The sequence below is a fragment of the Pseudophryne corroboree genome, chromosome 3, assembly GCF_028390025.1.
Source record: "Pseudophryne corroboree isolate aPseCor3 chromosome 3, aPseCor3.hap2, whole genome shotgun sequence".
NCBI lineage: Eukaryota > Metazoa > Chordata > Amphibia > Anura > Myobatrachidae > Pseudophryne > Pseudophryne corroboree.
This window is the reverse complement of record NC_086446.1, coordinates 453,631,111-453,658,182: the sequence shown is the minus strand read 5'-3', so window position 1 is coordinate 453,658,182 and position 27,072 is coordinate 453,631,111. Positions and strand designations below refer to the sequence as shown.

General features: G+C 46.5%; 1 protein-coding gene across 1 annotated transcript in view; it reads left to right on the top strand.

The window, feature by feature from the left end:
• The window catches only part of LOC135055958 (uncharacterized), a 179,550-nt gene that overhangs the window by 13,031 nt on the left and 139,447 nt on the right, over nt 1–27,072 (top strand). Inside the window, exons 5-8 of the mRNA XM_063960586.1 lie at nt 10,136–10,181; nt 10,699–10,757; nt 10,847–10,882; nt 23,212–23,264. Of these exons, the coding sequence (XP_063816656.1) occupies nt 10,136–10,181; nt 10,699–10,757; nt 10,847–10,882; nt 23,212–23,264 (194 nt within the window). The remainder of the gene's footprint in view (nt 1–10,135; nt 10,182–10,698; nt 10,758–10,846; nt 10,883–23,211; nt 23,265–27,072) is intronic.

Genomic DNA, 27,072 nt, shown 5'->3' with positions numbered 1-27,072 from the left:
GATGCACATTGACGGGACATTGCACGCCACAATGCAGATGCTTTTCTTAGCCAGTCCTGACTGCTAGCCCAATTGCCGGGTGCCTGCTGCGAAGCATAAAGCGTTAGCAGTGCGTCCAGGTTGAGTCTGGCAGCTGGCTGTCTCCAGCTCTCTCTCCGTGTGCCCCGGGCTCGGCTCCTCCTCCCGCACTCTGTGAAGTCTGCCTATGCAAAATCAGCACTGCAGCACTGTGTCCTGAAGGTAAAGTGCAAAGTGCAGGGTTGTCCTGTATGTGTATGGTAGTGCAGCGTGAATAAGTGTAGTGCAGAGCAGTGTCCTGTATGTGTACTGAAGTGCAGTGTCCTTCTGTATGTGTGGTATAGTGCAGTGTGACTAAATGTAGTGCGGAGCAGTGTTCTTCTGCATGATGGGCATAAACTATATAGTGGTGAGGGAAGGGAGTGATGAGCATAAAAAATATATATATATATATATATATATATTTGGTCATACAGTCTCTACTGTACAGACACTACATTGTAGATACTGGGGGAGGGGAGGGGCATATAAGATAGTGAGGTGCCTTATGGAGCTGCTGGGGAGAGGGGACCAGTCATAATGACAAGGGATGAGAGAGGGAAAATTTAAATAAAAGGGATAGAAGAAGCAGAAAGATAAATAATGAATTAAGATGGGAATGGATACACAAATCTATGATGTAAGGTCACTGCCTGAAAATTGAAGGAGCCCCAATAGAAAGTGGGAGGAGGAATGAGTAGAAGGGAGTGCCAGGATTAATTTTTAAACCTTCACCATCTTTTACAGTTGGGGCGAGGTCAGGGCCGTCTTAAGAGCAATGTAGGCCCCTGGGCAAATCAATGCACTGGGGCCCCTATTCGTCCTCCAGCGGTAGGGGTGGGGGTTGCTATCAGAGGCAGATTTGATGTCCCGTGGGAGGTAGGGGGTGTTCTATCTTCTGCTCAGTATGTAGGACCCGGAGCATTAATTTCTGATTTACGCCTTTAATGCACAGATGGTGGGAGATGGAGCGTGAGGAGGACACTAAACTGTAGAAGGGGGCATTGGGCTGAATGATGGACCCCCGGTATTATGAGTTCCAGTATGGTAGGGGGTGTTTAATACACAAGGGAGGGGTGTATAGTGGAGTGGGCTTAATATTCATCATTTTCCGGTGGGAGGATAGCTTGGCTGACTGCAGATATATCCAGTTCCTGGAAATAGATTTCTTAGCTTTTAATGGTTAAACAACTAGACAGTTCCACCTTTCAGAAGTTACTGGGGACTTGGGGATTAGACTTCAGGAGCCAGAGCAATCCACCGAAAATATAAAACTGCATACCAGGCGTGTGGAGCTGGAGCAGGGACCAGATGATGGAAGGCTGATATTTCTGGTTCTGGGCATAGTAAAAACAAGCTGCCAGTGTCCACCAAAAGGGGAGAGTCCCCATTTTTGAGTATACCCTCAAAAAAACTCTAAGTCAGACAGAACCTGGCTGGGAAGAGCAATTGAAAGGCTCAGAGGGGGACCACTGCTTTGAAGTCGTATATAAAATCTGGTATCCCTGGAAAAATGGGACCCTCAGCTATCAGTCTAGGGCCCTTGTACTCTTGGGTCCCGTGGGCAAGGGCCCACTGAGCCCATACGAAAAGACGGCTCTAGGTGAGGTTTTGATGCTAGTGTGCTGTGCCTTTTTTTCTCCACATATAAGATCAGATGCATCATCGCTTGGAAAGTGATAAAATAGAGAGTGAAAAAGTACCAGCCAATCATCTCCTAACTGTCATATTTCAAACACAGACTGTGACATGGCAGTTAGGACCTGATTGGCTGGCACTTTTTCTTTTTCCATTTTATCACTTTCCAAGCGATGATGCATCTAGCCCATAGTATTGTGTATTCCTTTCAAACAAATCAATACAAAAAAAGTACTGTAATTTGTGCTTCTTACTTTAAGAACGTAGCATTTTTGTGACTTCGATGAAGATCAGATAATATATAATGACCAATCCACTTAATTCCAAAGGGTTCACATACTTTTTTTTCCAGTGTATGCAGGACCATTTTGCTTTCCACTTACCTTCCCTGAAGCAAGAAACAAATGTGTTAAACTTTGGCACTAATGCATGCCAAACAAGGCCTCTCTCCTCACAGGTGCCACTCTTAGCTCTTTTATTGTTGCTGTTGATGGCTTGCATTATGTCTTCAGTTCTCTTTGTGAATAATCCTACAAACACCACAAAGCCTTACACATTATAGTATGTTGCAAACTGGCTACAGCAGCACTTGACAAGTGACTGCAAAAGTTAGCAGCAAGGCCAAAGATTAGAAACCAACAATTTTATGGTATAAAATTTAATATTAAGTAGCAAAAAAAAAAAAAAAAAGGGTTGCTGTGTATACACATACTAGATACTAGCCCATGGTAGGGATGGCCATCAACCGATGACATTAAAAATCATTGATGGTCATCGCTCGATGACAGATGGTTTTCCATCAATGGCAGTGAACCAATTAGTTTCTCCCCATTGATGTTAGCCATTGATTTTCATTTTCCACTGGCAGTGCAGAGCAGAGCTACTGGTCTGTCAGCCAGTAGTAGCCCTACGCTCTCTTGTGCATAGGCGGGCAAGATGGCTACTCTTGTGTTGCCCTGCCTCCATAAGCGTAGTCTCCGTCTCCCACCAGAGAAATGCATTGGATTCGGGGATCTGCAGTGTGCATGCCCGAAACACCAATGGCAGGAACCATCCATGGTATAACATTGCATGGTTTCATACCATTGATGGTTCTTGTTATGTTTTCCTTCTATGGAAAACACTGATGGTCATCATTAGCTCCTGGATTTCACACACAAAACTCTGATGGGTTTCTCTTGATAGAGATCTAGAAATTCAGTTTATGTCACAGGCCTATCACTATCTTACCTTCCATGTCATGTTTAACTAAGGTCCATGCTGAAAAGAAAATGTTTTAGAAAATAAAGAACATTGTCAAAATTAAAAAATAATAGGTTTTTAATACCTACCGGTAAATCCTTTTCTCTTAGTCTGTAGAGGATGCTGGGGACTCCGTAAGGACCATGGGGTATAGACGGGATCCGCAGGAGACATGGGCACACTATAAGACTTTGAATGGGTGTGAACTGGCTCCTCCCTCTATGCCCCTCCTCCAGACCTCAGTTAGAAAACTGTGCCCAGGGAGATGGACATTTTGAGGAAAGAATTTATTGTTTAAACACGGTGAGTGTCATACCAGCTCACACCACGAACATACCACAGAACGTGGCATTCAATAGAACACCAGCCAACGTCATGAAAAAATACACAGCCACTTGCTGATAAAATATGTAACACAACCTGTGTGTCAACCCAATCAATAATAAGATACTGCATGCCATGGCATGAACAACGTCAGCAACAGCCTGACAGAAAAGAAACACCACAAGAGTGGAACCATTACCAATACCTGCAGACACAGTACGCACTGGGACGGGCGCCCAGCATCCTCTACGGACTAAGAGAAAAGGATTTACCGGTAGGTATTAAAATCCTATTTTCTCCTACGTCCTAGAGGATGCTGGGAACTCCGTAAGGACCATGGGGTTTATACCAAAGCTCCAGACCGGGCGGGAGAGTGCGGACGACTCTGCAGCACCGATTGAGCAAACATGAGGTCCCCATCAGCCAGAGTATCAAACTTGTAGAGCTTAGCAAAAGTGTTTAAACCCGACCAAGTAGCCGCTCGGCAAAGTTGAACCGCCGAGACTCCTCGGGCATCCGCCCAAGAAGAGCCCATCTTCCTAGTAGAATGGGTCTCCACCGACTTCGGTAACGGCAATCCAGCCGTAAAACGAGCACGCCGAATCGTATCACAGATCCAGCGTGTAACAGACTGCATAGACGTAGGCGCCCCAATCATGCTGGGAGCATACCGGACAGAGGCTCTATTTCCCCAATCTGAGCCAAATTGGTGACATAAATATTCAAAGCCCTGACTACATCGAGAGACTTTGAATCAGCCAATGCTTAAGTAACCACAGGCATCAAAATAGGCTGGTTTCTGCGAAACACAGAAACCACTTTTGGCAGAACTATTATCCAAGTTCTCAATTCCGCTCTATCCACATGGAAGATCAAACAGGGGCTCTTGTGAGACAAAGCCGCTACTTCCGACACCCGCCTCGCGGATGCCAAGGCCAATAGCATGACCACTTTCCAAGAGAGAAATTTTAAGACAACCTTTCATAAAGGTTCCAATCAGTGTGACACAAGAAAATGCAACACCACGTCAAGGTCCCACGGTGCCAATGGGGGCACAATTGGAGGTTGGATGTGCAGTACTCCTTTCACGAAAGTCCGAACTTCCGGAAAGGTGGCCAATTCCTTTTTTTTTTTTTTTAAGAAAATTTAGAAGGCCAAACTGCACTGAAATGGAGCCTAACTTTAGGCCTGCATCCACACCTGCTTGCAAAGAATGGAGAAGAACGACCCAGCTGAAAGTCTTCCATAGGAGCCTTCTTGGATTCACACCAAGACACATATTTACGCCAAAAACGGAGGTAAGGCTTTGCCGTTACTTCTTTTCTAGCCTGAAGAAGTGTGGAAATGACTTCACTGGGAATACCCTTTCGGGCCAGAATATGGCGGTCAACCGCCACGCCGCAAAACGCAGCCGCGGTAAGTCTTGATACACGCCCGGAACTTGCTGCAACAGTTCCTCACGTAGAGGAAGCGGCCAGGGATCTTCTATGAGTAAATCTTGAAGATCTGTATACCAAGCCCTCCTTGGCTAGACCGGAACAATGAGGATCGCCTGAACCTTTGTTCTTCTTACGTTTATCACCTTCAGAAAGAGTGAAAGCGGAGGGGACACATAAACCGACTGAAAACACCCAAGGTGTCACGAGGGCATCCACTGCTATAGCTTGAGTGTCCCTTGACCTGGAACAATATCCCTGAGGTCTCTCGTTGAGGCGAGACGCCAACATGTCCAATTGAGGCACACCTCAAAGACTTGTCAATTCTGTGAAAACTTCTCGATGACGACTGTATTTCTCCCGGATGGAGATCGCGTAAGCAGATGAAATCTATTTCTCCGTCGTTCACCTCCGGAACGAAGACTGCAAATATAGCGTTTACCAATCTTTCCACCCAGCGGAAAACCTTTGCGGCTTCTGCCATTGCGGCTTTGCTCCTAGTTCCGCCCTAGCGGCTCACTTACGCCACTGCTGTCAAGTCGTCCGACAGAAGCAAGACGGCAGATCACGAAGAATATGTTCGTCGAAAATAGCTCTTAATTCAAGAAAGCTTATTGCAGACAAGCTTCCCAGCTTGACCTTTTCCTCTGGAAATACTTCCCTTGGAAGGACTGCTCCCCAGCCTTGGAGATCTGCATGTATGGACACCAGGATCTAATCCTGGATCCCGAACCTTCGTCCCTGTAGGAGGTGAGAACTGAGCAGACACCTCAGGAGCGATATCCTGGCCATTAGGATTATCCGGTGCATGTGCAGGTGAGACCCGGACCACATTTTTAACTGGTCCCGTGAAAACCACTCTGGCATTTGACCTGCACACCGAAAAGGCCTCTTAGGCCGCACCCATCTTCTTCATCAACGGAACACATTGATGGATTGTCACTGCAACTCAGACCTCTTTCCACAGGAAAACACAGAACCTCAACCGTTCATTACCGTTCTACTCTGATACCCACCTCCGACATCTGCGTCGTTGGGAACAACAGCCAATCCCTGTGTTAGAGAACAGTCAGAGGGAAACAACGATTTGCACCACTTGTTTCTTGACCTCGCCTTAATCAGGAGAGTGTCTCAGTACAGAATAACAATGGCTCTTACTATTGAAAGAATACCATCCTACTGCCATTACTCCGGTGAAATGGCAAAGACAATCCTGGATATCAACCCAGGTAAGCTGAATGCGGCGAAAAACGCAATTAAACCCTTTTCTACCTTCACGTTTTTTTTTGTTTTTTTTAAACAGAGACTGCAGGACAATGTCCTGAACGTGACGCAACTCTGGTATGGCGTTGCGTACTACCTCCCCTTCCAGAGGGGAATTGGTGAGATCTATTTGAAAAACCAGTGAGGGAAATCATCTGTAAACTCCAGTATGTCCCCCTATGGATTCTATTATTAACTCACAGGCCCAAGACCATTCCCGGAATGCCTGAAGAGTATTAGACGAGTTCCCACCGGTGTGGGCTCCAGCCAGATAGACCCAGCGTCATGCGGTGGATGTGGTAGACACAGAAAACGACATCTGCTTCTGCGAACCTAACAAGGCTGCAGAACTCTTACCTTTTCACCTTCCACTATCTGCACAGAAAGGGAAAAAAAGAACGGTAACGAACCGGATAAAATGACTGCATCCCACAACAGAATGCGTCACCAACCGTTGTGAGGGATCTAACTCACGAAGGTAGACTTACCAGTGGTATCCGCCGAGATCGACTTAACTGAGGCATCCCCAAACAGCGGTACACCGCCCCAGGGAAAAAAACTCCAGTTTCTCTCGGAGTCAGCCTCAGCATTCTCCCGGCCACACCTACTGCAGTCGCACGGCAGCCTGCCGCAATGTTATAGAGAAGAATCAACATAAGAAACATCCCCTCTCTCTTTAGGGTAATTCTATCGGATGCCTTTCCGAATACAAACACTCCCCCATGTGCATGTAATGCAAATAACGCCAAAGCATAGAAATAAAATCTCACTCAGCTTCCTGTGTACGATCCTTTGTGACAGGGCTCCGTGTCGACCAGTAGTTGACTTTCACAGTATTCTATCCGCGGCGGGAAAGGAATAAACATTCGGACTCCTTGAGAGGATCTGAGACCAACTCGTCACAGCCGACCTAGAGCTTTTATCAACAGAGCGACCAGCACATGAAAAGGAATAACTTTACTTCAGCATTCATTAGAAATCGTAATATGAATATACATATTGTAAATTTGTAATACACATATAAACACATATCCTAACTATATATATATATATATATATATATATACACATATAACATACATATAAGCGGATTGTCCGGAACCGTCGGGTCCCTAGTGACATTAATGTGTTCTGAATGTGTATGACCATGTACTGAAATGCCCCAGTTGTGGATCTAGCAGGAAACGTTATGGTCGACAGAAAACCTAGTATTCATCGACAGGAGGGAGTAGTAACCAGGCAAAATAACATTCTTGCAACCCCGAGGGGTCCGAGGGAAGTATACATATATAATTTTAATAACACTTCCCCACATATACTACCATGTCTGTGCTCGAGCTACAGGCCCATGGAACCATACCATACATATAAATATATATACAGGTATAAAGCAGTTACAGCATGTTAATTTACACCCAGTAAGAACAGTTGGTGCCGACAGGGTCACCCACCTACTACTGTGTCTCCCATACAGTGTTTACTTTTAACAAGCATACAACTACCGACCTGCTGATACTGCATCTACTGAATCAAGTATCAACAGGCGTCGGCGATGCCGACAGTGATCCCCACAGCTGTTTGTGACAGAGCACTCACGCATGTCGACATATGTTGACTAAAACCTATAGTGGGTATATCTGACAGGGAACACATAGAGATATATGCACAACAATAATGATTACATACCCATTATCTAAAATAGTGCTATATTTCCCTATATATAGCACTAAAACACTGTGCCCCCCCCTCATTTGCACTTATACATTGCTTTGGCGGGGACATGGAGAAAATGGCGCTGAATCTTGTTGTGAAGGCTAAGCCCCGCCCCTTCTTGGCGCGCTTCAGCCCCGCTATTAAAATAACTTTTCATGCTGGTGGAGGTCCGTATACAGTGCGTTTTGCCACACTCAAAGAGGCATATATTGCTGCCCAGGGCGCCCCCCCCCTCCCTCCCCTCCCCCCCTGCGCCCTGCACCCTTGCAAAGCCGTTGGTGTGTGGGAGCAATGGCGCGCAGCGCGGCTGCTGCGTTATACTGGCGGGGGTATCGTACACGGTGCCCTGGCACCGAATATGCATCTCTTGCCAGCGGTTTTGACCCTCAGTAACTTGCTGCCCAGGGCGCTCCCCCCCAGCGCCCTGCACCCTGTGAGTGCCGTTGGTGTGTGGGAGCATGGAGCGCAGCGCGACTGCCGCACTGTACCTCCATTACTGAAGTCTTCTGCCGTCACTGAAGTCTTCTGTTCTTCACATACTCACCCGGCTTCTTTCTTCTGGCTTCTGTGAGGGGGGTGCGGCTCCGGGAACAAGCAGCTAGGCGCACCAAGTGATCGAACCCTCTGGAGCTAATGGTGTCCAGTAGCCGAAGAAGCAGAGCCTTTGAACTAAGAAGAAGTAGGTCTGACTTCTCTCCCCTCAGTCCCACGATGCAGGGAGCTGGTAGCCAGCAGGTCTCTCTGAGAATAAAAAACCTAACAATAAAGTCTTTTAGAGAAACTCAGTAGAGCTCCCCTAGGGTGTGTCCAGTCACTCCTGGGCACAGAATCTAACTGAGGTCTGGAGGAGGGGCATAGAGGGAGGAGTCAGTTCACACCCATTCGAAGTCTTATAGTGTGCCCATGTCTCCTGCGGATCCCGTCTATACCCCATGGTCCTTACGGAGTCCCCAGCATCCTCTAGGACGTAGGAGAAATATATATTTTTGTATGATATTTGATTTTTGTTCTTAAAGATGTTAGAAAAATATATCTGAAGCATGTAATTGAATTGGGCTAATTGAATTCCGCCCTTAGTTTGCTAAGTATTACCTAGCACTTTACATAGTAAACTCACTGCAGAAAAAGGAAATGTTTATACAGCTGATACACTCACCACCTTTTAAGAAACACACATTGCCATCTACAGTATCTACTTCCTGTCTGAAGGTCCATTTTTTTTATTTTTTTATTTTATTATGGTGGCTCTACTTAGAATATTTTGGTTCATAAAAGTAACCAAGTGCATATTTGTAAGTTTTTAGTGCTCAGCATGTCTTTGTCCCTTAATATAGCATTTATTACCGTTATCTATACCAAAGCGCAAAGGATATGTTATGAGTTGTATTCTTATTTCTACAAAAGCTGGTCAGTTTTGAACGCAAGATGTTCTCTGTCACCTGCTTTGATTTCATCCAAAATTAATTATAGTTTTAGGATGGAGATGCTGGGCTGTCCTTAGTCTACTTCCCCCTCTTCTCCTCTGAAGAAGTGGTATAGCTGGCACGAATATCTAATAGTGGGATCCAGGACTACCCCTTACTCATAATCCGCCTAGTTTTCAGTTCCCTTAGATCTTCCAGACTATATCTTAGGTAGCTTTTATGTATATGATTTTACTTTGGTCATACACATTTCTGTGCCTCTTCTTGAGTTATGGATTGTGGCCCTCATTCCGAGTTGTTCGCTCGCAAGGCGATTTTAGCAGAGTTACACACGCTAAGCCGCCGCCTACTGGGAGTGAATCTTAGCTTCTTAAAATTGCGAACGATGTATTCGCAATATTGCGATTACAAACTACTTAGCAGTTTCAGAGTAGCTTCAGACTTACTCGGCATCTGCGATCAGTTCAGTGCTTGTCGTTCCTGGTTTGACGTCACAAACACACCCAGCGTTCACCCAGACACTCCTCCGTTTCTCCAGCCACTCCCGCGTTTTTTCCGGAAACGGTAGCGTTTTTATCCACACGCCCATAAAACGCTGTGTTTCCGCCCAGTTACACCCATTTCCTGTCAATCACATTACGATCGCCGGAGCGAAGAAAAAGCCGTGAGTAAAAAAACTATCTTCATAGCAAAATTACTTGGCGCAGTCGCAGTGCGAACATTGCGCATGCGTACTAAGCAGAAAAACGCTGCGATGCGAAGAAAATTACAGAGCGAACGACTCGGAATGAGGGCCAGTGTTAGTACAGTACAGTACAGTGAATCTGTGTCAGTGTTTAAATGTGTTTATATTGTGTATGCACAAATATTGTACCATTCTTACATGTTCCTCCTATTGTTCCTTTCTTGTTTTTTGTACCTCCTTTTAAGTTTTAAACAATTTAACAAAAATCTAATATATGTATTTGAGTAACACATTATCATAGTGGAATATTATTTGTTCTTTATTTTTCACTAACTTACATCTCTTTATTGCAGTGGTACGATCCGCTGTTCTCTGTACTAGGAAATGAGGAACACTTTGGTAATTAAAATTTGTGTTTCCAATAACCCAATGTGATAATAAACAGATTTTTTTTGTAACATTTCTTAAGGTTCATACACACTAGAAGACGTCGCTCTATGAGTAACGTCATCTAGTGTTTCCCCTCCCGGGCCGAGCGATCAGTGGCCGCCAGTATACACTGAGTGATATGACCGTTCATATCGCTCAGTGATGTCACACAGCGGCCGCCCGTGCATGCAGCTCCTGGACAACAGTCCAGATAGTGCATGCATGCTCTATCGACAGCGACAATAGTTGCCGACCCGCGGGGCCGCGCATCAATCGACGCTGGCGGCATACACACTTGCCGAGAAAATGAGCGAGGTCACTCAGGAAGGGTGAAAATGAGCGACGTAACTAATTTTCTCGGCAAGTGTGTATGCACCTTTACACTATTACTTGTATTTGTTTATTAATTTTTTTCTTTACAATAATGAGCATCCTATCCTCACAAAATTCTCCATTCACAATAATTAACCATCTCTCTCTCCTGTAGAGCCCTTCCTGTCTATGCTTCTAGTGGTTTCGCAAAGCAGTTTTGCTCTAGATCTACAGGTACTGTATGCTAGTGTTTTCAGTTGTAAATGCTTTATGTGGAGGTGGGATTTGGCTGTTGTAACTGTGACTTTTGGGCTTTTCAACAGAATTCCAGTTTCCTGGATGAAAGCTGGCTTCTACCGGTAAAAATACTTTTCTGTTTGTCTGCATGACAATATACGGTGTGTTGAATTACACTATTATAATACAGTATATGGCTTACTTTATATATTACAATAAGGATATGAGTGTTGTAGAAATCACTGATAACGTTGTGGGTTACTTGATCACCAATTATGTAAGCCAGAGATAAATATCCAATGAACATAACAAGATTGGTGTTAGAAAAGTGTTTTCAGTAGTTGTGCATCTGATCCATGAAATTTAGCATTCTCTAGTATTCATAACCTGATATTAGGAAAAAAGGCCATGGGTGGGTGGACACAAAGTGGGGTGTAGTAACTTTTTTTTGCAAGTTTGACGACATAGGGGGTCATTCCGAGTTGTTCGCTCGTTGCCGATTTTCGCTATGCTGCGATTTGCTGCTAAATGTGCATGCGCATGGTATGCAGCGAGCATGCGCTAAGTTATTTAACTAAAAACTTAGCAGTTTTGCTGGTGTTCGTACGACGCTTTTCAGTCGCACTGCTGATCGGTAAATGATTGACAGGAAAGGGGCGTTTCTGGGAGGTAACTGAGCGTTTTCCGGGAGTGTGCTAAAAAACGCAGGCGTGTCAGGGAAAAACGCGGGAGTGGCTTGAGAAACGGGGGAGTGGCTGGCCGAACGCAGGGCGTTTGTGACGTCAAACCAGGAACTAAACGGACTGAGGTGATCGCAGTCTAGGAGTAGGTCTGGAGCTACTCAGAAACTGCAAAGAATTATTTAGTAGCAGTTTTGCTAATCTTTCATTTGCTATTCTGCTAAGCTAAGATACACTCCCAGAGGGCGGCGGCCTAGCGTGTGCAATGCTGCTAAAAGCAGCTAGCGAGCGAACAACTCGGAATGAGGGCCATAGAGCCTTATTTAGGTTGTATCGCTATCGCGATGTGACTGCACTTTGCCCTATCAGGTGAGTAGTGCGCATGTGCAGGTCCTATCCTGCGCGTGTTTGCCCGGCCAATATGATTGGATTGCATTGACTGCGAACGCCTCTTCCTGATTGAGCTTGGTGGCCACCATTATCGGAGCGGCTGCATGACGTCACATGCAGCCACTCCAAAGGGAAAAATGGCGACGGTGCATCTGCCTTTGCAGCCAGGCTGTGAAGGCAGGGGTCATCCACAGTTGCTGGGGCTGCAATTAAATTGTGATCGCAAGAGCTGGGCAGGACGGCCAGCATGATGGGCGGCCCCCAACATGCGAAAGAAACGATTGCAGATTCTGCTTTTAAGCAGAATCTGCAATCCAACCTGAATAAGGTCCATAGATCATGTAACATGAAGACATTTTTGTGTGAGTTGCTTTTGGTTTATTCTCATACTGTAAAGATTTTCCTCATATTTTGATACTGCTATGCTGAGAAATCTACCTAGCCAGTTTTCAATCTTGTTGGTGTTAAATTGTGATCAAGACCCCTCATAAATGAAGATTTTACCATCACTGTTCATCTCGAAATGTAATTAAAAACAATTACCAGGTCAGGCTATTCTTGCATTGTACGAGAACCCTCAGCTAGGGTTTATAGCAATGGATTTTTGTCCAATAGATTCCCCATTTCTAATGAAACTAGACAGGGGTACCCCCTTTCCCCACTCATATTTGCCTTAACTATAGAACCCCTGCTGAAAGTATTTTACCCCATGACCACATCTTGGGTATTTTGATGGGCTAGTGCCTGCATAAAATTGGTCTCTTTGCAGATGATGTGCAACTGTTTCCCTTCCGGCTATCCATGCAGTACTTCAAAGTTATTCTGAGGCGTCCTATTACAAACTAAATACCTCCAAGTCAGATGCTTTGGCGCTGGACATTGATCAAGAAATTGCTCCAATTTCTTAAATCTGTCTATCCTTACACACGGCAGGATTCCTCGATTGGTAACTTGGGTGTTAAAATCCCTGCAGATCTTTACACTACCATACACTGTAATTACTCGTGGTTTAATTATGAGATATCATGGATGGGTAGGATGGCTGCAGTAAAGATGATGCCCCTTCCCAAGATACTGTGTCTCTTTCGAGCCATCTCATACATGTTACCCTGAACACTTAATCAATTTTATTTGGTGTATTCCTCTTTTATATGGAAGAGAGAGTGTGCTAGACTTTCTCATGACCGCATGTTTCAGTCTATCGTCAGAAGGATTCTTTCTAAAACAAGCTAGAGTTTTATCAACTAGCCAGTATGTTGGCGCATCTTTCCGACTGGTTTAATTTTACCTATCCTAAACCTTGAATGGAAACTGAATTGCATTTGTCTGGTTCTATACCATTGGAGAACCTCCTTTGATTAGCACCTGGTCTTAGGCCACTATTACACACCATTCTGCAGAGTACAGTTGATTCTGTGTATGCTTGGGACATGATGGTTACCATCATTGGGGATTTTGTGCTGCCCTCAGCCCAATTATCTTTAAAAACTGTGTCTACACTAATCATGAACCTCTCCCTATCTTCCTGGTTTGAACTGGGACTAACCAAATGTATTGACGTTCTGGACACTACTGGTATCAGATCATTTGCACATCTCCAGTCTCAAAATAACATTCCCTCTCATGATTTCTGTAAGTATTTACGTATCAGACATTACCTTTAAACCTTGCAAGTAGGTTCCTTGATCATGGCCCCTCACCATCCTCTATAATTTCCATATTGTACTCCCTGTCCCTAAAGGGCACAATCTCATTGTGGTATAGCTATATTATTGCACCTAGCGAAACTCCTTAGTTATCAGTTCAAATCAAGTGGGAACATGATTTACATATTACCCCATCAGATATAGAGTGGGAGAGGATATTTAGGTATGTCTTTAAAATGTCTAAATGCATTAATCATTTGGAAATGCTTGTTAAGCTGATACAAGGAATATACCTCACACCTGACCGTATGCATACAGTAGATTTTGGCCCAACAACTCGCGGCTCTGTTGGAGGAATTGTGGAGAGGTGTGTACCCTACTTCATGTCTTTTGATCTTGTCCGATATTGCTGAAGTTTTGGACAGAAGTCTTTAGCCTCATTTCACAAGTTACAGGGATTACGCTCCCATTACGACCTGAGACTGCTTTACTCCATCAGTATCAAACTTTTCTCCAATCGCACTGTAGATACGAAACTGGTCAGATTATTATTGCCCGCAGATCAGCTATTACCCAATACTGGAAAAACCCCACACCCCCAGCCCCAGCCCTCTCTAAGATTATAACACATGTCCGAAAGAGTTATAATATGGAGACCACTGGACTCAAATACTCCACTTCCACAGCCTCTCCTTTGATCAAATGGTGGTTGTGGTTTGAGTATTACACAACATTTAAGCCATTTCAAATGTTCAGAATGTATCCTTATGTTGATTTGTGATTTTGGATTTGGTTGGGGATATACTATTGGTTCCTGTTTGGTCTCCTTTGATTCCTCTTCCCTCGGGTCTAATTTTTATATTTCTTATTTATTTTTATGTGTATCCGTTGTTATCTTGTCTCTTGATTTTTTTCCCCCTTTTCCTCTTTAACCCTTCTCTTCCCCTTTTATTGCTCTTTTTTTACTTACTGTTGTTGATATGTTATGTTTCTGTTTAAGTTTTTATTGTTTTCTACATCCTACTGTTATCAAATGCCCATTGTATCTTGGTTGTTGTTAGCTGTAGTTTTCAAAAACTGCTAATAATATATTTTGAGTAAAAAAAAAAAAAAACCCACCAGGGCAGCTGACACTTATGTTCAGCTCTCCGGTGACAGTGGTAAGAGTAGTATTATTGCTCACCAAGCCAGTCAGCTGCCATAATCGTATTAGTGATCCGGCTTCCCAACTCCCGCATGCACACTATAACAGGAAGGCAGGACTTGGACTTCCACTTCCAGACTTGATGGAAAAAAAAAATGTGTATTTAAAAAATAACTAAAAAATAAATATTGAATTATTGGATCCAAAAATGGGACAAGTCAAAATGCTAAAAAAAAAAAGCATTTAGTCTCCTCAGCACACCCTACTAATGCCATCCTGAGATGGCGCTGGTTATCGGAGGATGCAGCATCACTTGTGTATTTTATCGCCTCGCTGGGACTCCCTTTTTTTTTTGAAAATGCTCCAGGACCAGGGCACGATCTTATTATACTGCCTGGCAGCTGCATATAGCTTTATTCATTTTATAATTTTTTTTTTCATGCGCTGTATTTACAACTCTGTGCAAGGTTGCATAGCTTCTGACATGTAAGCTAGTGGTTCTCAAACTGTGTGCCGTGGCACCCTTGGGTGCCTCAGGACACTTGCAGGGTGGCCTGGGTTGGTGGCCCAGAACCAATTAAAATTATTTATGGTCAATTTAATACGCAAACCCAGTGCTGGTGGCTGCCAATCCTAAAATATGTGGACAAATAGAAGCAAATCTTGTCCCTCACCAAACAGCTGAACCTAAGGATGACATATAAACACAATTTACTTAATTTAATATTTCTTTCTAACGTCTCAATAAGAAACTTTGGCTTAGGGTGGCGTGAAAAAAATTCTGATACTGTAGGGTGCCTTGATTCAAAAATGTTTGGGAACCACTGATCTAGGTGACTGTCAAGCTACAGTGGTGTGATGGGGACTGAGGGGCAGAAGGTACTTTTTATGCTGCTTCCTCTTCTGTATACAGGCTATGCAGCGGAACCTCGGGCCTTACCACCTTGGATCTGGGGGAGCTATTGCCTTTTGCGACAGTTATTAAATTCTCCTTAGACTGCACTCTGGAGCTGGAGCGGAGAAAACCAGTCGTTACCTCTCCCCCTGTTGGTAGTCAGACTTGCACTGGGGTTGGGGAAAGTCTCTGCTGCCGGTGCTATTGGTTTGCAGTGAGGGACTATTAACTCGTCAGTCCCCACACTCAGCTCATGTACTTCTTAAAATTTGTTGGGTGCTTAAACAGTGGGAATAAAGGGGAGAAGCCTCATTGCCCTGTTTACGTTTTACCCTGTTTACGTTTTACCCTTGGCGGGCTGCAACGATGCTATACAGTCTGTTTGACTGCATTATATTTTGGAAGATTGTTAAGCTCCTTTTACTTCTGTAGATATAATTATTTTTTGTTCCCTTTTCAATATGTCTGACGAGGAGTATCATTAGTGTGGCATTTATTCATATGTTGTTAATATAATTCTAAGCTGCCCTCTTGACAGTTTAGGGCAGGCGATCTTTGCCATTACAGTGACACTGATAGCTGTACTCTATGTATGCTATCAGGTTGTATTGCTGGGTGTGGTATGGTATGCTGGCGGTCGGGCTCCCGGCGACCAGCATACCGGCGCCGGGAGCCCGACCGCCGGCTTACCGACAGTGTGGCGAGCGCAAATGAGCCCCTTGCGGGCTCGCTGCGCTCGCCACGCTGCGGGCACGGTGGCGCGCTATTTTATTCTCCCTCCAGGGGGGGGTCGTGGACCCCCACGAGGGAGAATAAGTGTCGGTATGCCGGCTGTCGGGATTCCGGCGCTGGTATACTGTGCGCTGGGATCCCGACAGCCGGCATACTGAAGACCACCCGTATTGCTGACCTTGCAGAACCTGCATGAACTATTAAATTAACTAGGATAATATACAAAATTACTCAGTTAGTTAACCCTCCTTTGGCACTAACTATCTGAGCAATATTTAGCTAACGCCTAGGAATAAGGGGAAGTGTTTGGTTTTAGAGGAATATAGGGGGTCATTCCGACCCGTTCGCACGCAGCGGTTTATCGCTGCGGTGCGAACGGGTGCGGAATGCGCATGCGCGGCGTTGCGCGGTGACAGGGGTCGCCGGGTTACGTCGCGGCTAAAGAAGGAAGCGGTCGCAGAGCGGACCGCAAAGAAGAATGACAGAAGAAGGCGTACCTGGGCGGATCCGGAGCGTTGGAGATCGTTTTCGGGGAGTGGTAAGGAAAACACAGGCGTGTCCAGCAGAACGGAGGGCGGATGTCTGACGTCAGAGTCTGCTCCAGCATAGCAGGAAACGTCGCACAGGGTAAGTATGTCCAGGGCTAGTCTACTTCTGCATGAAATTTTTGTAGCTTAGCAGGGCTGCACAAGCGATCGCAGCCCTGCTAAGCTAAAATACACTCCCCCATAGGCGTGGACTATTGATCGCAGCAGCAGCAAAAAGTTGCTGGCTGCGATCAACTTGGAATGACCCCCACAGTGAAGAGAATACCTAAAACAACAACAACAAAAAACTGACCTGAGCAATTTGTTAGAGCTGTACTTCAGACTCTTACATCCTGTCTCCGGGTGTGGTTCATAGGGTTGACCACACTTAGGTCGACAGTGTCTAGGTCGACCACTACGACACCCAAAATAAGTTGACACAAGCATTAGGTCGACATGAGCAAGGTCGACATGACAAAAGATGGGTGTCGTATTCTTCATAGAGTGACTGGGAACCCCAATTAGTGCACCGTATTCCCTCGCATGACTTGCTTCACTCGCCATGCTTCGGGCACAGGTTACCGTTCCTAGTTGTAGTCCACGTGGATCGTAAAGTATGAAAAAGTAAAAAAAATGAAAATAATTGTGAAAAACTCGTGTCGACCTTTTGTCATGTCGACCTAGTGACCATGTTGACCTAATGCATGTCGACCAATAGTGATCGACCTAATGACTGTCTACCTAAGTGTGGTCGACCTAGAGAGCGGATACTCCTGTCTCCAGCGGAACAGGAGTCATCTGAGGGTTTTTTGACACTTGGCATAAAGCATCAGGACTGATTTTCACGTGGCCTGGCAGAGTTGACAACCTGGGAACAGGTTTCATAACTAGAAAAGCCCATTGTCTGTTGGGATCTATAGGTCATTATTTCTGACTAGGCTTGGTCCAGTTTCATGTTACCTTTGCTTATCACCCAGAATTCTCTCAAGCAAAGAGAAAATAACTAGAAAATAGTAATTTACTGAATGCAACTCAAATAGGAAAAACCTAATTTGCAATAGGGCTAAACTTAAGACTGATCCATATGAAAACAAAGAAGAAGGCTATTAAATTTGAGTGATTTACTGCAAAGTGATAGAAAACAGTTTGAACTCAAGCCCTAATGGCTGCCAACATTGCACATTTGCAATGTCGGGGATATGTATTTCTTGATAATGTGCACAGCCGCACATTGGTGGTCATTCCAAGTTGTTCGCTCGTTGCCGATTTTCGCTATGCTGCGATTTGTTGCTAAATGCGCATGCGCTTAGTTATTTAACTAAACACTTAGCAGTTTTGCTGTTGTTCGTGCAGCGCTTTTCAGTTGCACTGCTGATCGGTGAGTGATTGACAGGAAAGGGGCGTTTCTGGATGGTAACTGAACGTTTTCCGGGAGTGTGCTAAAAAACGCAGGCGTGCCAGGGAAAAACGCGGGAGTGTCTGGAGAAACAGGGGAGTGGCTGGACGAATGCAGGGCGTGTTTGTGACGTCAAACCAGGAACTAAACGGACCGAGCTGATCGCAATCTAGGATTAGGTCTGGAGCTACTCAGAAACTGCAAGAAAAAAATTAGTAGCAGTTCTGCTAATCTTTCGTTCGCTATTCTGCTAAGCTAAGATACACTCCCAGAGGGCGGAGGCCTAGCGTTTGCAATGCTGCTAAAAGCAGCTAGCGAGTGAACAACTCGGAATGAGGGCCCTTACCGTGAATTGCCTCCAATGGATCAGACCAGAATAATGGATCATTGTGCATTTTTGAAGATGGATTAGGAGTATGATGTTGGAGGGTTTTTATATAGGACAGAATTTGTGGTGGTGGGTGTAGAGAGTCAATGGAGGGTCCAGAATAGATGTAGAGTGGGATGACATAAGCTTTTGCAGCAGTTTGGATAACAAACTTTTAATTTAGTGGCTGATTCAGAGTTGCATGCAATTTGTCCACATCTGCGGCCGCTTGTAAAAGTAGCCGCCTTTACTACCAGTGAGAATTTGCACCAGCCTTATCTTTGTCTCAAGAGATCCATATGATCACCTTTGAATAGCCTGCAACTCCTTCTACACTCCCATTTGTACACTTTACCTACGTGCGAATGCCTTGTTGCTGCCAAGTTACTTCCACCCATAGGATGCTGGTGAGATGCGTATCAACTCTGAGTAACCCTAATGCTGTATATACACAAGACGATATAGGGGGTCATTTCGAGTTGATCGCTAGATGAAAATGTTCGCTGCGCAGCGATGAAGCAAAAAAAACATCACTTCTGTGCATGCGTATGTGGCGCAATGCACATGCGCGATGTACTTTCACAACGGCCGATGCAGCTTTACACCAGGTCTCGCAAAGCTTTTCAGTCGCACTGCTGGCCGCAGAGTGATTGACAGGAAGAGGGCGTTTCTGTGTGTCAACTGACCGTTTTCAGGGTGTGTTCGGAAAAACACAGGCGTGCCAGGAAAAACGCAGGCGTGGTTGGGAGAACGCAGGGCGTGTTTGTGACGTCAAATCCGGAACTGAACAGTCTGAAGTCATCGCAAGCTAGGAGTAGGTCTGAAGCTGCTCTGAAACTGCACATTTTTTTTATTGTAGCCGCTCTGCGATCCTTTCGTTCGCACTTCTACTAAGCAAAAATACACTCCCAGAGGGCGGCGGCTTAGCGTTTGCACGGCTGCTAAAAACTGCTAGCGAACGAACAACTCGGAATGCCCCCCATAGTGCACAATGTGCCCGAAATCTACACATTGGCCCTCATTCCGAGTTGTTCGCTCGTTATTTTTCATTGCATCGCAGCGATTTTCCGCAAACTGCGCATGCGCAATGTTCGCACTGCGACTGCGCCAAGTAAATTTGCTAAGAAGTTTGGTATTTTACTCACGGCATTACGAGTTTTTTTCTTCGTTCTGGTGATCGGAGTGTGATTGACAGGAAGTGGGTGTTTCTGGGCGGAAACTGGCCGTTTTATGGGTGTGTGTGAAAAAATGCTGCCGCTTCTGGGAAAAACGCGGGAGTGGCTGGAGAAATGGGGGAGTGTCTGGGCGAACGCTGGGTGTGTTTGTGACATCAAACCAGGAACGAAACTGACTGAACTGATCGCAGTGGCAGACTAAGTGTCGAGCTACTCAGAAACTGCTTAGAAATTTCTATTCGCAATTTTGAGAATCTTTCGTTCGCAATTCTGCTAAGCTAAGATTCACTCCCAGTAGGCGGCGGCTTAGCGTGTGCAATGCTGCTAAAAGCAGCTTGCGAGCGAACAACTCGGAATGAGGGCCCTTATTCATGCAGTGCCAGATTAAGGTCCACATGGGTCTGGAGCTGAAATATATGAGGGGGCCTATTGTATGCGGGTGTGTAACCAGTTCTGTGGGTTTGTTCTCATACCCCCGCACCTCACTACCTCCTTCCGCCTCATACTCCTGCACCTCACTCCCTCCTCATACCCCTGTACCTCAATACCTCCTTCCTTCTCATACCCCTGCACCTCACTACCTCATACCCTTGCACCTCACTACCTCCTCATACCGCTGCACCTCACTACCTCATACCCCTGCACTTCACTCCCTCCTCATACCCCTGCACCTCACTACCTCCTCATACCCCTGCACCTCACTACCTCATACCCCTGCACTTCACTCCCTCCTCATACCCCTGCACCTTACTCCCTTCTCATACCACTGCACCTCACTCCCTCAATGTGCATGTGCCCAGTATAACTTCCCCTAGCACACAGAATAGACAGCCTAATGGGAGAGAGGAGCTGGGGGTTACACCACTGCTGAACCCCTGCAGCCAGAACCCAGGCAGTGCCCCGGTAAGGTGGGTGCTATAGGGATGCAGCTGGGAGCAGGTGCTGCTGGTGGACAAGGGCAGCAAAAGATGACAGTGTGTAGCACAAACAGGGCGTGTGGCAGAACACATGCCGGCTCCCGGCTCTACAGCTACACTCAGAGTGGGTGACTTGGCTCAGTATAGAAAGCATCACTGACCTGTTAGATGCTGTGCCCCCGGTGTGCCTGCTCCCGTTCTTAGGTGGTCCTTCCAAGTTGATTGGAGCCAGCAACTTTTTGCTGCTGCTGCGATCAACTAGTCCACGCCTATGGGGGAGTGTATTTTAGCTTTGCAGGGCTGCGATCACTTGTGCAGCCCTGCTGAGCTAAAAAAATTTCAAGCAGAACAAGACTAGCCCTGGACATACTTACCCTGTGCGACGATCTCAGCGATGCTGGGGCCGGCTTTGACGTCAGACATCCGCCCTCCGTTCTCCAGGACACGCCTGCGTTTTCTTCTCCACTCCCCAAAAACGTCAGGCAATGGTCCGGACACGCCCAGGAACGCCTTCTTTCTGTCAATCTGCTTGCAGTCGGCTCTGCGACCGCTTTCTTCGTTGAGCACGACGTAACCCGGCGACCCCTGTTGCCGGGCAACGACGTGTGTGCGCAGTGCGAACGGGTCTGAATTACCCCCATAGAGTCGCCATCTCCTTCTGTTCCTAGCGCTCCGCCACCTACTTAGCTGGGAGTCCAGGTAGGCGGCAAGTGGCGAGTGGGTTGGCCCCTGCAGCCTCCTGACCCGGCTCTCCATCTCTATCCACCAATACCATGAAGAAGGGGGTGGTATGCAGCGGCAGTCAGTGTGCAGAAATGTGCACTGACTGAGCGGCACTTCCAGCACTGGCTTTGTATGTTTGATTCCAGCAAACTAGCCAAACAGGGGGTGTATGGTGGGGGGTGTTGGAAGGGGAGCCTGACCTTGGATGGCTTCCGGCGCGGGCCGCTGGCTGTAACAGGAAAAAAAAATTATTTCCTTTACACGCTGACAGCCTCCAGTGGATCTCTCTGGGCCTAATTTCATTGAGGGGCTTGGAACTGCAGCTCCATTCGCCCCATTGTTAATCCGGCTCTGCATTCATGATATTGTCTAGTTTGTATGAACTATGTTGCTGACGATGCACGCTCCCACAAACAGACTTGCCTGCAACTCTGAATCAGCCCTTGATGTTTTAACTAAATCATGTAAGGAAGAGACATAGGGGGTAATTCCAAGTTGATCGCAGCAGGAAATTTTTAGCAGTTGGGCAAAACCATGTGCACTGCAGGGGGGGGCAGATATAACATGTGCAGAGAGAGTTAGATTTGGGTGGGGTGTGTTCAAGCTGCAATCTAAATTGCAGTGTAAAAATAAAGCAGCCAGTATTTACCCTGCACAGAAACAAAATAACCCACCCAAATCTAACTCTCTCTGCACATGTTATATCTGCCTCCCCTGCAGTGCACATGGTTTTACCCAACTGCTAAAAAATATCCTGCTGCGATCAACTTGGAATTACCCCCATATTTTGATGGGGAGGCACTTGATATCCGACCGCCGGGATACTGACAACTATTCTCCCTCTTGGGGTGTGGAGGGAAAAGTGTGCCACCGTGCCCACAAGGGACTCTTTTGCGCTCGCCCCGCTGCTGGCATTCCGGCAGTCAAAATCCCGGCGCCGGTGTACTGGGCTCCGGCCGGGATCCCGAGCGCCGGTAAATATCGTCGTACACCCAGTTGTAATGTTCTAGACTTGATAATGGAATTAATGTGCAGAACACAGGAAAATACTCAGGAATGATGCAGAGGGAAAGAATAAGCTACATATTTGTGTATGGAATGGCAACAGGCAAATGTAAATAAAACAACTTATATGTGAGTGTTTTAGAACCTCAGTGTTTAAATTAAATATAATAATGCTACCTCACTGACATAATACCACATTGTATATTTCTACACACACGCACATATATTGTATAATTGTAATAATGCATGTTGGCTTACATAGAGGCAGCAGCGATAGCACTAATATGGTAATGCAGCAGGAGGCGTCATACCTCCTGCATGCATTAGTCATCTGAGCTGTGTACTAGGACTAGGACGTATCATCAGATCATCTGCTACACCATCAGCTGGCTGTGTGACCATGGGGTGGCACAGACCAGCGGCTGCAAAAATGCAACAAAGAGACCAGGAATTCGCCATCATCCGGCAGAGATCCTTGCCTTGTTCCTCTATCACAATAGTGTCAGCATGCCTCTGTTTTGGGAAATGGAGGCTGTCGCTGATCCCTTCCTGCCCTTAAACAGCAGTAGACTGTTAATCACTGACAGTCTGCTGCGGATCTGTGTCCTACGTCACAGACCTGTACTGCACATGCGCAAAGTACTGAACATCGGTACTTTGCTGCATTTGCCTCTTCTCAGTCGGGACCTGAATCAGGCCCATTGATGTTATGTAAGAAAATTGTGTGAAGCCAAGAACTAATATTTAAGTATAATAGTGTTTATGTTTTATCACTAGTCTGCAAGCAGTTTAAGAAAAGTGGGGGAAACATTAGACATTTAGGGAAACTACTAATGTTTCATGTGTCACCCTAGGTGTGTGCTGTTTATGACACTGTGCCATGCCGAGAACTGGGAATGGTGTTGAGGTGAGAAATTAAAAGGCCATCTGACCAACAGTACACATGCATTGTGTGTGGCGTTTTCCTGTACCGCAGCATTTTGTTGCATTATGATTTTATGCTTTTAACTGTGATGTGTTCTAACCAATAACAATAAATCAACTTTCTCTAGCATCCATAGGGATATTGGGGAATCTAGTACAATGGTTATAGACGGGATCTAAAGGAGCCAGTGCACTTTAAATTTCTTCAACTGGGTGTGCTGGTTCCTCCCCTCTATGCCCCCTCCCACAGGGCAGTTTAGAAAAAAAGTGCCCTCAGTAGAGGATGCGCATCTTTCAGCTCCAGAGAGTTTCATTTTTCATTTTCTTTTAAAACTTTTATTATTTTCGCTATGCTGTCTGGGCAACAGCATTGCTGCACCGTGGGAGTTAGGGGGGGCAGTTACTGGCCTCTGAAAGGTGTCAGAGCCGCTTCCCCGCCGCAGGACCACCATCCTGAGAGGTTGTTTGTTCAGCGGGGCATTGCGCCTTGGCTGTCACAGCCGCAGCATGCCGCACACCCCTAACGTTGCCTAAAGGTCACTTCGGTGGTGAGTACAAACTGGGGGTCCCGCTAGGGGGGTCCCCCAGTTCAAAGTGCGGTTGACCACGGGCGCGGTGTACGGGATCCTCCCTGGGGGGTCCCGCTAAGATCCCCCGTGTAGAACTGGCACAACAGGGCTTGACTAGCACTTGTGTGATGTTTTAAGCTATTTTGGAGACTTTGCCAGTATAATCTATATATGTAACTCCGGCGCCATTGGAGGGGGCGGAGCTACCTCAGAGCGGGACATGCAGGCGTTTTGGCGCCTTCCTCTGCTTACTGCAGCCATATATAGCACACACAGCGCTTCCTGACTTCTCAGCCACGCTGGATATCTGGTACAGGGTGTAGCAAAGTGGGAGAGCCGCTTGTGAACACTATCCTGATCTTATATAGGACACAATTTATTCTTGCTTACGGTGTTTTAGCAGAGCTGACAGCAGTGCAGCTCAGGGTGTGCTGGTGTTCCTCTCTACCTCTGTGTCTCCTCTCATTAGCCACTGTCTGTATGTATGTTGTTTATGGGAAAACACAAACTGTGCAGCGTTTGCCACACCAGATTCTCTCCATTATATACTGTATTTTCCTGTGATAAATGCAGTCAATCTTCACAAGCCAGTGAAGGGGCTGTGGGAGAGGGTTCAGAGCTCCGCTGGTTAGAGTCTCTTAAGACAATGATGTCAGATATGTCATGCAAACTGCAAATGTACAGAAAACTCAGCCACTGCAAAAAGCTGTTGCAGATTTAGCTGCTAGGGCAGATGCACAGCCCCCAACCTCTCGTGCAGGACCACAGAAGCATGGGTTGCCTGCTCTACTATCTGATACAAATGATGATGTACAGGATGATGGGGATGACCTGGATCCCGTTAGTGGGAATCCAGATGCTGCTCAGGGTATTGAACCCCTCATTTTGGCTATAAGGGATGTGTTGACGCTCCCTCTAGAGGACGCTGCATCTCAGCAGTCGTTTTTCTTTGTACAAAACAAGCCAAATGTCACTTTCCCTGATTCTCCAGCGTTAGATGACCTATTTAAGCAGGCCTGGAAACATCCAGACAAAAAATTCCAAATGTCCAGGAAGTTTATGTGCACATTCCTATTCGCTCCTGAAGGCAGGAAATTTGGGGAAGAGCTCCCTGGGGTGGATGTATCGGTCTCTCGCCTGTCAAAAAAGGCAGTGCTGCCCACCCTGGGCTCCTTTACTATGAAGTACCCTGGGGATAGGAAGATAGAGACTACACTAAAGTCTGTTTACACAGCAGCTGGTCTATCGCAAAGACCGTACATTGCGGGTTGCTGGATGACCCATGCCATTCATTCCTGGGCCACTCAAATTCAGGGAGGCCTCTCGGGGGATATGCCTTTGGTTACTATGGTAACCCTAATAAAACACATTCAGGACACTACACGTGTCCTTTGTGATTCACTCAAGGAAATGGGGAACATTAATGCTAGGACTTCTGCCATGGCAGTGTCGGTGCGCAGGGCCTTGTGGTTACGTCAGTTGATTGCGGACGCAGAATCCAAATGTAGTGTGGAGTCACTTCCCTTTTCTGGGGAATGGCTCTTTGGGGTTGAATTGGATACCTGGATTTCCAAGGTTACGGCCGGGAAATCCAAGTTTTTCCCCTCTGGAGCCCCGCCGGCGAGACGCTCCTACCCGGGGCCATCTGTCCAGTCCTTTCATTCTCACAGATTTCGCTTTAGGGCCAGGGGTGCCTACAATGTGGCTAGAGGCACCAGAGGTAAGTCAAGAAACCCTGCCAGCACCAGCTCTCAGGAACAGACCACCAGTTCTGCTTCCGCTAAGGCCTCAGCATGACGGTGCCCACCCACCCCGAGGGGATCTCGAGGTGGGAGCTTGTCTGCGTCACTTCAGCCACGTCTGGGAGACTTCCTGCCAGGATACCTGGGTCAGGAATCTCGTTTCTCACGGCTACAAGCTGGAGTTCGACAGTGCTCCTCCCCTAAGATTTTTCAAATCAAGCTTACCAGCTTTGGAGGATATGCGGGTTACGCTGCAACAGGCCATCCAAAAGTTGGTCCAGTCCCACGTCATTGTTACGGTACCAATACCACAATGAGGCGGGGGTTATTACTCCAACCTATTTGTGGTGCCGAAGCCGGACGGTTCAGTGAGGCCCATTTTGAATCTTAAGTCATTGAATCCTTACCTGAAGGTGTTCAAGTTCAAGATGGAATCTTTGAGAGCAGTGATTGCGGGCCTGGAAGAACGGGAATTCATGGTTTCCTTGGACATCAAGGACGGTTACCTCCATATTCCGATTTGGCTGCCTCATCAGGCATACCTGAGGTTTGCCCTGCGGGGCGATCACTACAAATTCCAGGCGCTGCCCTTGAGGTCTGTTCACAGCTACAAGGGTATTTACAAAGGCAATGGCAGAGATGATGTTACAACTCCGGGTCCAGGGGGTCAATATTGTCCCTTACCTGGACGATCTTCTGATAAAAGCGAGATCAAGGGAGCTATTGTTGCTCCACATCGACCGCACTGTCCAGCTTCTGTCACACCATGGGTGGATCCTCAACTTACAGAAATCCCACCTGGAGCCAACTCAACGGCTCCTGTTCCTGGGGATGTCGTTTGATATGGTGGCCCAGAGGGTATTCCTACCAGAAGACAAAGTCAGAACGCTTCAGGAAATGGTCCGCATGGTGCTTCAGCCTGCTAAAGTGTCCATACATCTTTGCATAAGATTATTGGGCAAGATGGTCGCCTCATACGAGGAAATCCAAAACGGCAGGTTCCATGCCAGGACGTTTCAGATGGATCTCCTGAACAAATGGTCCGGATTACATCTACAGATGCACCGGATGATACGGCTGTCACCTCAGGCCAGGATTTCCCTCCTGTGGTGGCTGCAGTCCTCCAGTCTCCTGGAGGGCCGGAGTTTTGGGATTCAGGATTGGACCCTCCTCACGACAGATGCAAGTCTCCGAGGATGGGGAGCTGTTACCCAAGAGGCGCAGTTCCAGGGCAGGTGGTCAGCCCACGAAAGCCTCCTTCCGATCAACATTCTGGAACTTCGGACAATCTACAATGCTCTGCTTCAGGCCTCTCCCTTACTCAGGGATCATGTGATCCATGTACAGTCGGACAACGCCACAGCAGTGGCATACATCAATCGGCAAAGCAGAGCCTGCATGCGAGAAGTGTCAAGAATACTCCTCTGGACAGAAAGAAATGCAAGAGTACTGTCAGCAATCTTCATTCCGGGAGTGGTCA